Source organism: Sminthopsis crassicaudata, chromosome 3, assembly GCF_048593235.1.
Source record: "Sminthopsis crassicaudata isolate SCR6 chromosome 3, ASM4859323v1, whole genome shotgun sequence".
In the NCBI taxonomy this organism is placed as follows: domain Eukaryota; kingdom Metazoa; phylum Chordata; class Mammalia; order Dasyuromorphia; family Dasyuridae; genus Sminthopsis; species Sminthopsis crassicaudata.
Genome location: NC_133619.1, coordinates 620,888,288 through 620,900,644, shown reverse-complemented (window position 1 = coordinate 620,900,644; position 12,357 = coordinate 620,888,288). Strand labels below are relative to the sequence as shown.

General features: G+C 46.2%; 1 protein-coding gene across 1 annotated transcript in view; it reads left to right on the top strand.

Annotated features, from left to right (window-relative positions):
- The window catches only part of PEX14 (peroxisomal biogenesis factor 14), a 147,302-nt gene that overhangs the window by 104,093 nt on the left and 30,852 nt on the right, over window positions 1-12,357 (top strand). The window contains exon 4 of the mRNA XM_074306297.1: window positions 11,830-11,958. Within this exon, the coding sequence (XP_074162398.1) occupies window positions 11,830-11,958 (129 nt within the window). The remainder of the gene's footprint in view (window positions 1-11,829; window positions 11,959-12,357) is intronic.

Below are 12,357 nucleotides of genomic sequence, written 5' to 3'. Positions count from 1 at the left end.
CCTCTCCCCTAGACAGCAAGTAATCTATAATGTAGGTTAAACATGTGCAACTCTTCTAAACATGTTTCTACATTTATCATGCTACACAAGAAAAATCAGATCAAAAAGGGGAAAAAAATTGAGAAAAAACAAAAGCAAGCACACAACAAAAAATGAAAATACTATGTTATGATCCATATTCAAGTCCCATAGGCCTTTTTCTGAGTGCAGATGGCTCTCTCCATCACAAGTCTATTGGAACTGACCTGAATCACCTCATTGTTAAAAAGAGCCACATCCATCACAGTTGATCATCATTTGCTGTGTTGTTGCCATGTCCAATATTCTCTTGGTTCTATTCACTTCACTTAGTATCAGTTCGTGCAAGTCTCTCCAGATCTTTCTGAAAACTTAAATTTTTGGATCCTTGCCACTACAAAAAGGGCTAGTATAAATATTTTTGCACATGTGGGTTCTTTTCCCTTTTTGATGATTTCTTTGGGATACAGGCTCAGGAGAGACACTGCTGGATCAAAGGGATTGCACAGTTTGATAACTCTTTGGGCATAGTTCCAAATTGCTCTCTAGAATGGTTGGATCTGTTCACAATTCCACCAACAATGTATGAATGTCCCAGTTTTCCCACATCCCCTCCATTATCTTTTTCTGTCATCTTAGCCAATCTGAGAGGTGGGAAGTGATACCACAGAGTTGTCTTTATTTGCATTTCTTAAATCAATAAATCCACATTACTTTCAAATTTGACCTTCTTGTCTGAGCTTCCTTTTGAACTTCCTTCTGTCCTGTGCAATTTTTAGAATGCTATAATGACCCTCTTGGCATCATTTTTGTACCTCCCATTAAAAATGGAGAAAAAAAAAAAAAGAAGATAATCCTTTAACAAGTAAGCTTAGTCAACAAAAATGAATCCATGCAGTGGGTATGTCCAGAAATGTGTATCTTTTTTTTTTTTTTTAAAACCTCAAATCCATCTTTCTTTCAGGGTGACATGTTTTGTCCTAGGTCCTCTAGAGACATCTTTGATCCCCTATGTTTATCAATGTTTTTTCAGCTTTTTTTTTTTTTTTTAACTTTTTCTTTATACTATTGTCCTTGTATAAAAGATTCTCCTGGTTGTGAGCACTTCCCATTGTATCAGTTAATGCTACCAGGAATCTCTGAAGTTGTCTCTTTGCTTTCTTGTGGTCTTATAACATTCTCTTATAATCATATGCCATAGTTTGTTCAGCTAGTCTTCAGCCAAGACAATCTGAGGGACTCCTTAGATTATGATTTTTTTCTTTCTGTTTTTCCTTTCTTTCTTTCCCTTCCCTAACTTTAACCTTCCATTCAAGATCAGAAAGATTGTTTTGCTTGTAGCTGTTCTCCAATATTACCTTCACCCTTTGCATCACTTTTCCTATCCCTTTTTGTTTTCTTATTAAACTTGATATACTTAAACATCACATTGCATGTAAGTGTGCATTCAGTTCTCCTTGTCCATTTCAGATAAGAAGCCATCCATGTTTGCTCCCTTCATCTCTTCTCCTATATCCCTAAAATAAGCCCTCTCTTTCATTAAAGGACTATATTCTCCACTCCCAACCCTCCAAGATTATATTTTGCTTTGCAGGGTAAGTTTATTCTTGGTGATAAGCCTCTATCTTTTGCCTTTTAGAAATATTACATCTTAACAACTCCTTTAATTTATAATAGAAGCTATAAGTGTGATACTATTTATGGATCCTTCGTACTTGAAATGAGAGTTCCGGATTTTATCTATGGCAAAACCGTTTTTGAGATTTCTTTCAGGTATTGATTGTGGAAATTTTTTTCCTTTCTTCACTTGGCCCTCTGGTTCTAATATCAAAGCAGTTTTCATTTATGATTTCTTGAAATAGAATGTCCAGCCTTTTATTTGTTTGTTTAAATAATCATTTTTCAGAGCATCCAATGATTTCTCCCCCCACTCCCCTTGATCTGTTTTCCAGATCATTTTTTTTTAATGTCATATAGCTTAACTTTAATTTTTTTCAATCTTTTGATTTTATTCTAATATTTCTTGTCTTTGTTATATTCAAGTTTTCAGAGAATCCATTTCTTTGGCAAGATTTACCACTTTCTCTTTTAAGCAATTTATTTTTCATCTGTTTCTTTTCTCCAGGGCTTATTTCAGTTTTTAAAATCTCTTGCTTCACTTAATCCAAGTATTCTTGTAATCTTTGTAGAAAATCAGTTTCCTCCTCTGTCCCCCTTTTTATCTTCATTTGCCATTATTACAGAGATACTTTTGCCTTCTTTTTAGGAATCTCTAGAGTTATGATAATCTTTCATAATAGTCCATCTCTTCTTTGGTTTACTCATCTCCATCTTTAGCTCTTGGAATTGTGGCTTTTTGCCATGTGGCTTGGGTGATTGGCCCTGCTTGGTCTCACCTTGAGTCATTTGAGTTCTCATACCGATTATACTTCCTGGAGTTAAGTGCCCCCCTTTTCAACCCAGAACTTTGAGGTTTGGAGGGCCATCTATGGCATCTAAGGGCAGAGGGCTAGGGATTTTATAAGTGAGCTTCTGGAACCTTGACTGTCTTATTCTAAATGCTGTACTGTGCACTGCCTCTCCCTGGGGCCCAGCTTCTGAAACTACTTTGCTACCCTATATGGGTCTCATAGTTGAATGTGGGGGTTATGAAGTTATGATTTATTATCAGTCAGTATCTGATTTGTATACCTATTTTACATGTCTTTATACCTAGGGTCATGTAAAAATTTCTTGGGTGAAAAGGGATCATGAGTGGGAAAAGTTTAAGAAGTCTCCTGGTCTGAGGTTCTCTTGGGATTCTTGTGACCATCCTCGGGCTTGAAAGCCCTGTGCCTTTGGTGCCTCTGGACCAAAAGCCTTGTAGGCTCTCTTGTGTCTCTGGCCATTATCTGCTCTTACTAGGAGCCTGTCTGCCCGTGCTGGCACTGACTTTCCTGAAAACCCCCTTTCCTATTGCCCAGAGACTTCTGGCTGGCTTTTTTGTTCAATTCTAGGGTAGAAGAGGTCAATCACTGTAGTTTCTCATTGGATTTCTTGATTGTTATTTAGTCTGGTACATTTTTCCAGTTTTTGCTGGAGTAAGTGAATGGGAGCAAGACAGTCAGACAGACATCTTGGCAAGAAATACTATCTTCATTTTTCAGACAGAAAGATGTTGGGATGTAAAAAAGATTTGTCCAGCTCTCCATCAAGAGGGAAATAATTAGGGTGAGCACCCCGACTTTCCAACATGAGACCAGGCAGGTGGCTCTTGTAATTACCTGGGATCCTATAAGATAATAAGTATTAAATTGAAAGATAATGGTAACTTGTGGATGTGATAGAGCTATCCATAAGCTCATAGAGATTTGGAGAACATGTCCAGAAGCCTAGAGATAAACAAATGTCCTGAATTTAGAAAAAGGAATAAAGAGTCCAACCTGGTAATTTGCACATAGACGATCTTGTCGATGTTTGTTGGATGAATTGATTGGTCGATTGATTCCGAAAAGCTTGTTATCATGACTGGCAGAATACAAAGATAACTTCTGAGCACTTAAAAAGAAGTGGTAATCACTAAGAATTAGCATGGGTTCACTAAGAAGAATGCCAGACCATTCTTGTTTCTTCTTCCTTAGACTGAGAGAGACATATTGCATCTGTGCTTTAGCCAAAGATGCGTGGTCCTCATTTAATTGATCGATGATGGTTGCGAGGTTCCATAACATGTGGCATGGCGCAGGAGTCTGCGCTTAGTCTTGTTCTGCTCAGTATTTTTGAGTATTTCAACTCAGGTGAAGACCATGATGTCAGCATATCAGATTTCCAAGAGTGTGACTGGGAGCCTTCACCTATATTTAACAACATCTTGATGTGCTCCAGCTCTGGATCAGAACCCACCCAACTTGGTGGGTTTTTAAATTTTTTTTTTTTTAATTTCTCCTCTCCTGTGGATTTGCCGATTTGGGGGGCTCTGGTGTGGAGCTTCCTCGATGCAGAGAGGACTTTGGGAATTGTGGAGACTTTGAGATTGCTGGGAGATGAAGGGACTTGTCAGAGACAGGGTTCTGGCTTCAGAACGACACCTTTGTGTCCGCTATGCTGGCTGCCTCCCCAAGAAGATGACATTGCTAGAGATGATTGACAAGCCTGACAAAACAAAGATTGCTCAGCTCTTATATAGGGAAAGCTCTGGTTCATGGGAACTGTAAGAGACCAAGAGCTCCAAGCACTGTCTAAGGAGGGAGTGTGAGGTCCTAAGGCAGGGAGAGGACCACGGGAGGATGCACTGGCCAGGCAGGAGCGGGAGACATTGGAGCCTGCCCAGCTGAGGGGTAAAGAAATCAGGGTATAGTTGTGGGGGGCAGTCAGACTTGGGGAGTGGAGGGGGATAATTCCAGCTCTTCTCTGATTGGTAAAGGGCTGCTACACAGAAAAGCTCATAGATTTATTTTGTGAGGTTCTGTGGAGAAAACTAGAACCAAAGGCAAAAATGAAAGGCAGGCAGGCAGCACCCTTCCAAGAACTTTGTAAAATTTAAGCTGTTCAGATTAGAATGTGGAGGTCGATTTCTCTGTCCCTGGCATAATGTAGCAGAGGCTGGTTGGCCACCTGTTGGCAATGTTGGCTGCTCTGCTCTGTTTCCGGCTCTTTGTCCTAAATTAGGTGGCTCCTGATAAACCTTGGCTTTAAGGCTCTAGTGTGTCCGAGTGGTTGGGGGATGCTGCCTCCCAAGAAGGGGCCTTTCCCCTCTCTGGAGAAGCTAAAGAAAGAGATTCTTCACCTTGGAGGCCTCACAAACCTACGACCTGGCTTTGAGAGTCTGGCTGCGGAGAGAAGATTGGAACACTCCTTGGTTGTCTTTGACTGTCCCAAAGCAAATGTTTGTTTTGGTGCCATAATGAAAACGTTTCCATTTGTGAAACAAATGTTTAGAGCCGAAAGAAACATTTGGGCAGCCAGGATGTGTCAAAATAGAACAGATGCTTGCCTTTTAAAAACATGCTTTTTCAACACCCTCCCCCCCACCCCGGTCTTGTTCCCCTGAGTACAACAACATTGGGCCTCAGACCAGCGAGGGGTGAGCACTTGCAGGTCCCCCGCTCGTTTGCGGTGCTCTGGGGTCTCAGGCAAGTCTGCCCCTCCCCAAAGAGGAAGACGACAGGTCCCAGCTATTCTGCACTGGAGCTGCGAGTGCCTTTTTGAGGGCAGTTACGGATGTAAAATACTCCAGCTAGGTAAGGACCGATGGATCAGCAGGGGTCAGAGTGTCATCATGTGGGGAAATAGTGAATTTGGGAGAGCTTTGTGTGAGGAGTTGGCTGGCCAGCCTTAGAGAGATGAACTCCACCAGCCCCAACACCCACTTCAGCATCAGAGTTCTATAATTAGGACGGTCTGAATCTTGCTTTTCAAAAGGAAGCCTTGTGACCTGATGAGGAGAAGCTGGGAGTGTGCTTGGCCTGTAGGCTGCTTCTGGGTGGCACATGGGTAGCCTTTTGCATGTACCCCATGCACAGTGTCCTATCTCAGTCCCCCAGAACTCACTGAGGGTGCTGGGAGGTGGTAGCCACAGCCTCGCCCTGCTTGGCAAGCTGGATCGTTGACAGGCACTGATAATGTTTGCCCTCCCTTTGATTTACCCCTTGGAGGCCCTGACCCAATATCCATGTAGATCTTTGTTTCTAATTTAACTTAAGAGGAGGGGGCCGAATCTTTAGGCTCTGGAACTAAAAATAGGCTTCAGAGATGCTGATTGGAAATCCTCCCAATCTCTCGTAAGAGAGATCTCAATTTGTGTTACACCGAGGGGCAGCTCACTTCTGTCTTGTTCACCAGTTATACGACTCCCCAGAGAAGCTCAATAAATTTTATAGGGAAGTTTCCTCCTTGTGCGGAAGGAGCTGAGCTCGGTGACTGGTGTGTTTCAAATAATTTAGGACTGAGAAAATTTGTCTGCCTTTTGGGAAGAGGTGTCAAAACCTCATGTACCAAAACTTTTGAGTGGACTTGATTTGGCTGTGACTTGGATTCCCCGGGGCACGGTACTTGGTAGCCCTAGCCCTCTCTGATTCGGAGCTAAAAGCACTCCCGGGGGCTGTGGCATATAAACCCAGGGTTTGCTTGTCTGGCTGGGACTTCTTTGGGAGTGATTTCTAATTAAGCTTGATGAGATAGTTTTAAAAAAAATCTCACTTCTCCTCCATGACCTTCTTGAGGTTCCCCCCCCCAACATGTTCATAGCCTGTACCGCCCCTGTCTTTCCCATCTGCTCCCCCTCTCCCACTTTGGGGAAGGAACTGCCCCGAGGAGAGTCGGCCCCGAAGGGCTTAGGCATCCAGTCTGGAACACACCTCTTAGGCTTCTTGTCTTTAAACTAGCAGTGAAATACATTTTGTCCTGGCTTATAACACAGTGATTTATGCTGGGAGCCAGGCCTGGGTGATATCACAGTGTCCTTTTGTCTTTGTGTTGATTTTTCTCCCACATTTAATGTATTTAAGGGATATATTGTCTTTCTGGTTCACTGGGATTGGTACAAGTTTTAATGGGAAGTTCCCCCCAGCTCCTTGTGTTTGGAGAAGAGAATTATATTGTTAGTTAGACATTTTTCTTCTTCTCTCCCCCCCATGGCAGGAGGCTGTGTTTTGTTGCTTTTTGAAATAGCATTCCTGCTGAGCATTTTTTAGGAAGGATACCAAGAGGACATTCAATTTCAGCTCCTTTTCTTATCGACAACTTTTTTCTCTTATTATTTGAACTTTCCTCATTTAAAGAGAGGGGCAAGTTACAAGACTTGTTGGGGATTTTGCACATCAAGATCTCTTAAAATTGGGGAGAGAGGAAGCTCTATCCGATCTGCAAATAAATATGTTCCATTGAGGATGATATTATTTGTCGGTTTTTTGCCCCCCAAAGACCATGCTGAATACCTTAAGAATATTTTAATCAAAAGAAAAGGAGACCAGATTTTGGCTCGTTGAGTATTTTCACCAAGTGAGTCAGGCAGGTTAAGGGGTGCAGGGGGAAGGGTGGGTGGGTGGGGAGGGAGGTCCCATAAACAAGGTGATATATAATATTTTTTTTTGTTCTCCTTTTAAATAAATACCGATCAGCTTTATGTTCAGAGACAATAGGAGCCGTTGGCTTAAATTTGCAGTTTACTGTATTTATGGCTGTAATATCAAGGTGCTGCCGTCGTAATTTCATGCCCCAATGAGAAGAGCAAGGTCGAAGCAAATGCTTCCATCGGCATCTGCTAACACACTAACTCATAAACAAGGCCCGGCTGGATCAGGTGGCACGGAATAATACAGGCTAATGAAATACAGCACAGCTTTCCATTACTGTTAGTTTTTACAGTGTCGTCATTACGTGTAATTTATGTTTAAAAAATTCAATTTTATACAAGGCACTGGGAAATAGGGGTCTCCAGGTCATCCGACGACTTTTAAAGGCTCGGAGAGTCCTTATTGCACTCCACTGTTCCAACAAAATGTTAATAATAAAATAAAAAAAATACTTTTTCCACCCTTCTCTTTCTCCCCCTTCAACCTTTTCAGGGTGAGTTGATTTTTCTTTTCATTCAAAGAGGTTTTTGCCCGCAGCCAGGGAAGTGGTCTCTTGCCATGTCTTCCTGGCCAGAGAGAGAGAAAGAGAATGAGTGAGTGTGTCGGTGTGTCACTGATCTCAGCAACTGTGTCCCTGTGCTCCCTGAGAGGCACCTGGACCAGGAGTTGCGAGCACCTTGGAAAGCTCCTGGCTCTCTTGGCCACTGGTTCCCTGGCCTTGTTCCTGCAGAGCCAGGTGATGGCTTCCTGCCTAGGACGGACTCTGCCAGAGCAAGAGAGTAGTTTCCCACGCTTACCTTCTCAGTTGTTACCTCTGAGGCTGCTTGGAGGGAAGGGGAGGGGAGGGAGAAACTTCCGGAGACCCCCAGTCCTGGGGAACCAGGAGGGAGGGTGGGCCCTGAGGCAGCAGGAGGAGGACCTGTTCCTTCCAGCCCACAAAGCCAACCACTTTCTGGTTTTGTTTACTTTTTAACAGAAACCTTCCAGAAAAGCAGGACAAAATTAAAATGTTTGTCTGCTTCTTAAAAAGAGGGAGGTAAAGGAGCTCAGTGTGAGATCAGCCCCGAGGTGGTTGTTTCAGAGACTCCCCAAACCAGCAGCATTCTTAGGAGGTGGCCTCCTGAGCCTGGAGTGCCAGTGACTGCTTCCCTCTTGAAGTGGGGGGCAGAGGGTAGCAGTGGCAGATAGCTTCCAGCGTGGGCCCTCCCCCCAATGCCAGAGCTCTCGGAGAAGGGTTTTCTTTCAGCTATGGCAACCTCAGCCTCCTGTTTGCTCAGCCTCCAGCCTCTATCCCTAATGGCTTCTCTCCCCTCCTTCCTCTCCGATTCTCCTTCGCAAAATTGACGGGGCCAGACGACATCACCCAGTGGGTCTTGCCAGGATTTGGTTCCTATTGATTCTAGATTTAAATGACCAGGGTGGCAGCGTTCAGAGGAGCTGGTGGCTCCTGGATGTTGCCAAGTGGCGGCAGTGAAGTTCCTGAGAGAGCATCTGAATGTGAGGAACACTGTTGGTGTAATAGAATGCAAATTGAAAGCTAAAAGAAAATTTTAGGCTTTATGAAAATTATGACTAATTCTTCCAAAGGCAGCAGCTCTGAGGAAGAATTAGCAGGCGGGGGGGAGGGGGGAGCAAGGGGGAGAAGGCTTCCATACCATAGGATTAGGGAGCCAGTCTGCTCCATCCCTCCGCGGGGCTCAGTCCTTGCTCAGTCCCCTCTGCGGTTAGATTATTCCTTGCAGATAGCAATCAACTGGAAGGAAGTGTGTGTGTCTAATTTGCATGAGATTATTTAAAACAAAAAAAAAGGTCTGCATTAGTCAGGGTGATGGTAAACAACGCAAAGAGATGCCTTTCATAATATAGCCGGTGCCTCAGCTTTCAAAGCCAAATATAATTCACTTACAATTGGCAGTCTCCTTTATTGTTCCTTTTAACCTTTTGGATCCTGCACGGTCTTCATCTCACTGGGCCTGTTGAGGGTCCTCACTGTTTGTGAGTGGTGGGGGCTGGGCCAGGGGGACTTTGGGGACATCTCTCTCCCCGGGTCACGTCCCAAGGCAGGGACGCTCCAGACTGGGAGAAAACGACCGTCCCGTGGAGATGTCTCACTCCCCGGAAAAGAGATGGAGATGGAGAGACGAGAGAGGCTGTTCAGTGAAGTGGAGACGCTCATCTGTGCGGGGTTATGGGGTGGGGGAGGCCAGGATTCGCCGGGTCATGCTTTCTGGGGGGGTTCAATGGGATCCTCATCTACTTGTTTATGAGGAGGGAAAGGCCGAAATTTTCTGGAGGAAGAGAGTGCGATCCCAAGCTCTGTACGTGAACTTGACTGGCTTCCTGTCCTCTCTCTTCCGAGCCGGCGTGACGTAGCGCCCGGCCGGCCTGGGAGACGTAATCTCTGCTCCACGCGGGTTAGCTGTTTGACCTTGGCATCTGTACAATGAGGGCATTGGGTGAGACGCTGTGGGAGGCCCCTCCCGGCCCGACATTCTGTGTTCCAAGCTTCCTGTCCAGCTCGCCGGCGCGCCGCACTTTGTTGCTCTTCTCATGTTATTCTAAAAGACACACAAAGTGTGGAAGAGCCCGAGTCTCGGCAGACTTTATGCCTGTAAACGGAGTGCTTTGCTCTGTGGGGGAACTGGTGGGGGGGGGGTCGTCACTTTGGGCAGCGCAGATTTGAGGCCTCAGGGAAGAAGCTCTGGAGAAGAGACTCTCTTTCCCCTCCGGCCTCAGTAGCGGGCACGGCTGTAATTACTAGTCAGGCAGTTTGCACCAGAGCCACGGGGTCACAGGGCAAAGTTCTGGGCAGCGGCTTGTCCCTTTAACCAGCTTCACTCCCACGGCTGGAGCGCCGCCTGTAACTTACTGTATATTTCCCCAGCGTTAAACATTATCATACTTGTTTATATTTGAAAGAGCCAAAAGGGAAAATGAGAATGCAACTGAATGCTCCTTTTGGGAAAATTATCCTCATTTGCAGCCAGCGGCTGACAAGGCACGCGAGCCGCCAGGTTTATAAGATTCTGCTGCATGCCAGTGACCAGCAGCCCGTGCTGACGTCGGCAGGCTGCTTAGGAGCTGCCCCAAACGCCTCTGTAACTCGGTGGGCATTGGATGTCACGTCCCCCCTCCACTGTCAGAGGAGCCACAAAACCCGTCCTTCCCACTCCCTCATTCTGCAGGTGAAGGGGCAGCTCAGGGAGCCGGGCTGCTGGGCTCAGTGGGGGCCAAGGCCTCCCGGCCAGCCCGGACCCAGCTTCACTGTTGTATTCGGACAGGGCCTCGAGAGCTTCTGCTTCTGCCGCCGTGGGAAGGGCACAGCCCTGGCCCCCTGCGGCCTGGGCGCACACCCACCAGGAGGGGCCGGGCAGGGCTATGCTTGAGAGCGGTAATGTGCTCCATCCATTAGCCCCTGGGCACGGAGTGCCAGGCACCGGGCTTTTGAAGAAGCTGGTCCTCAGAACCTGCTTGTACTTCATCTACCCCTAGGGGCAAATAGACCGTGCAGTGGCCTTCTAATGGAGCCCGGATGCAGAGCTGCGGACCAGATGTGGGAAGCTCTCTGCTCCAGTTAAAAAAGGCATGTGTTGTGGCCGGGCTGGAGACCGGGGTTCCGGGAACAGCGTGGGCTGCTAGGGCAGTGTTGGCACGCCAGGGCAGTCTGGAGGCACCCCTCCCCCTGCTCGGCTACTCTTGGAGCCCAACAGTGAATGGCCCGAATGTTCTGGGAGGAAAGTTCTTCGTTCCCCAGGGCCCGGGCTTTCTCTCTTTTCTCCTCAGGGCAGCCTGTGAGGTTCTGTCCTGCCCCGCCCTCCTGTGCGCCTGGCCCAGATGTGGCTCCTGGGAAGTTTTTCATCCTTCGTGGGAAAATTCTCTCTACATGTTTTAGTCACTGTAGATGGCACCCTGGTACTCCCCTGTCCCATGTGCAAAGTACCCTAGAAAATGGCAGCAGCTGATGGGGGAGACAGAGGGAGGGAGAGAAATGGGGAGAAGAGAGACAGAGAGGGAGAGATATGGGGAGAAGATAGAGATAGAGAGAGAGGGACACACACACACACACACACACACACACACACACACGACAGAGACACTAGCCAAAGGCGATCGAGGCGAGAGCCTATCATAGGCTGGAGCAATAATCATCTGAAAGTTTGGGCCTGGCCTTGTTTTGATCTGTTTTCTTGTTTTATTTTCTTCTTTACATTCTATATCCCATTCATACTAATCACAGTCAGTCCTGATTTTTCTTTTTATTTCTGCATTTGTCATAAAATAAAGCAAATTATTCCCGTCTTCGGAAACGATCTAGACTAATTAGTCGTCTCACCCAATAATTAGTTTTTTGTTTCCCTGTCTGTTTTCATGCATTATTGTTAGTTTTTTCCCTTCTTTTTTTTAACACCATTACAGATTAAAATGAGCCACATTTGCAGTTGATGGTATCTGTTTTCGGGGGAAGAATGGAGAATTGCAGTACGGAGCGACTTCAAAAGCAGCAATAAACTCAAGGATAAATTAAGGAAATTGAATGAGCCACATTTGGAAGCAGCGTTGAGGCTAATATTCTGTCGCTTAAGGTTAAATTGCAACAGAGAGAGGTTCCAGAGAATCCGAAATCGGGGAGGCGGCAGCCCAGGAGTCACCATGCTTGACATTGTGCAGCCGAAAGGGTCCTGTCTCACCAGGGATTTTGTTAGAGCCACAGAAAGTGGAGAAAGGTGCTAACCCGATATCATTTCCTCTTCCCTCTCAGGACTGACAGATGAAGAGATTGACTTGGCTTTCCAGCAGTCGGGCACTGCTGCCGATGAGTCTCAGTCCTTGGGCCCTCCCACCCAGATGGTGCCCCTCCAGCCCCCTCACCTCCTGCCTCAGCCATACAGTAAGTCCCACTCCAGCCTCAGCCCCGCTTAGTCTTCCACACCCCGTGGCTGCCCGTGCTTTCCTTTCTCCCTTTCCTTCTCCTTCTCTCTGGGGTTCAGGGTCGTTCCCTCCAGCGAGAACTTGGGAAAAGAGAAATGCTCCCAGAGGCTGTTCCCCACCGCGGTCATCACCCTCGTCCTCTTCATCAACCACAAGGACTAGCCCGAAGCCCAGTGCAGCGCTTTCCGAAGTCAGAGGCCATCCTCCCACTGTTGAGACTGTGTCCTGGTGCTGCCACCTCTTACTCTCTGTAGTTAAAGATAAGTCTCTCAACAGCTGAATAACTAGGAAAGTTTCCCCCCGCTTCCAGTCACTCAGTGAGAGCATGTGTTTTCTTATTTTAAAATTTTAAAGTCTA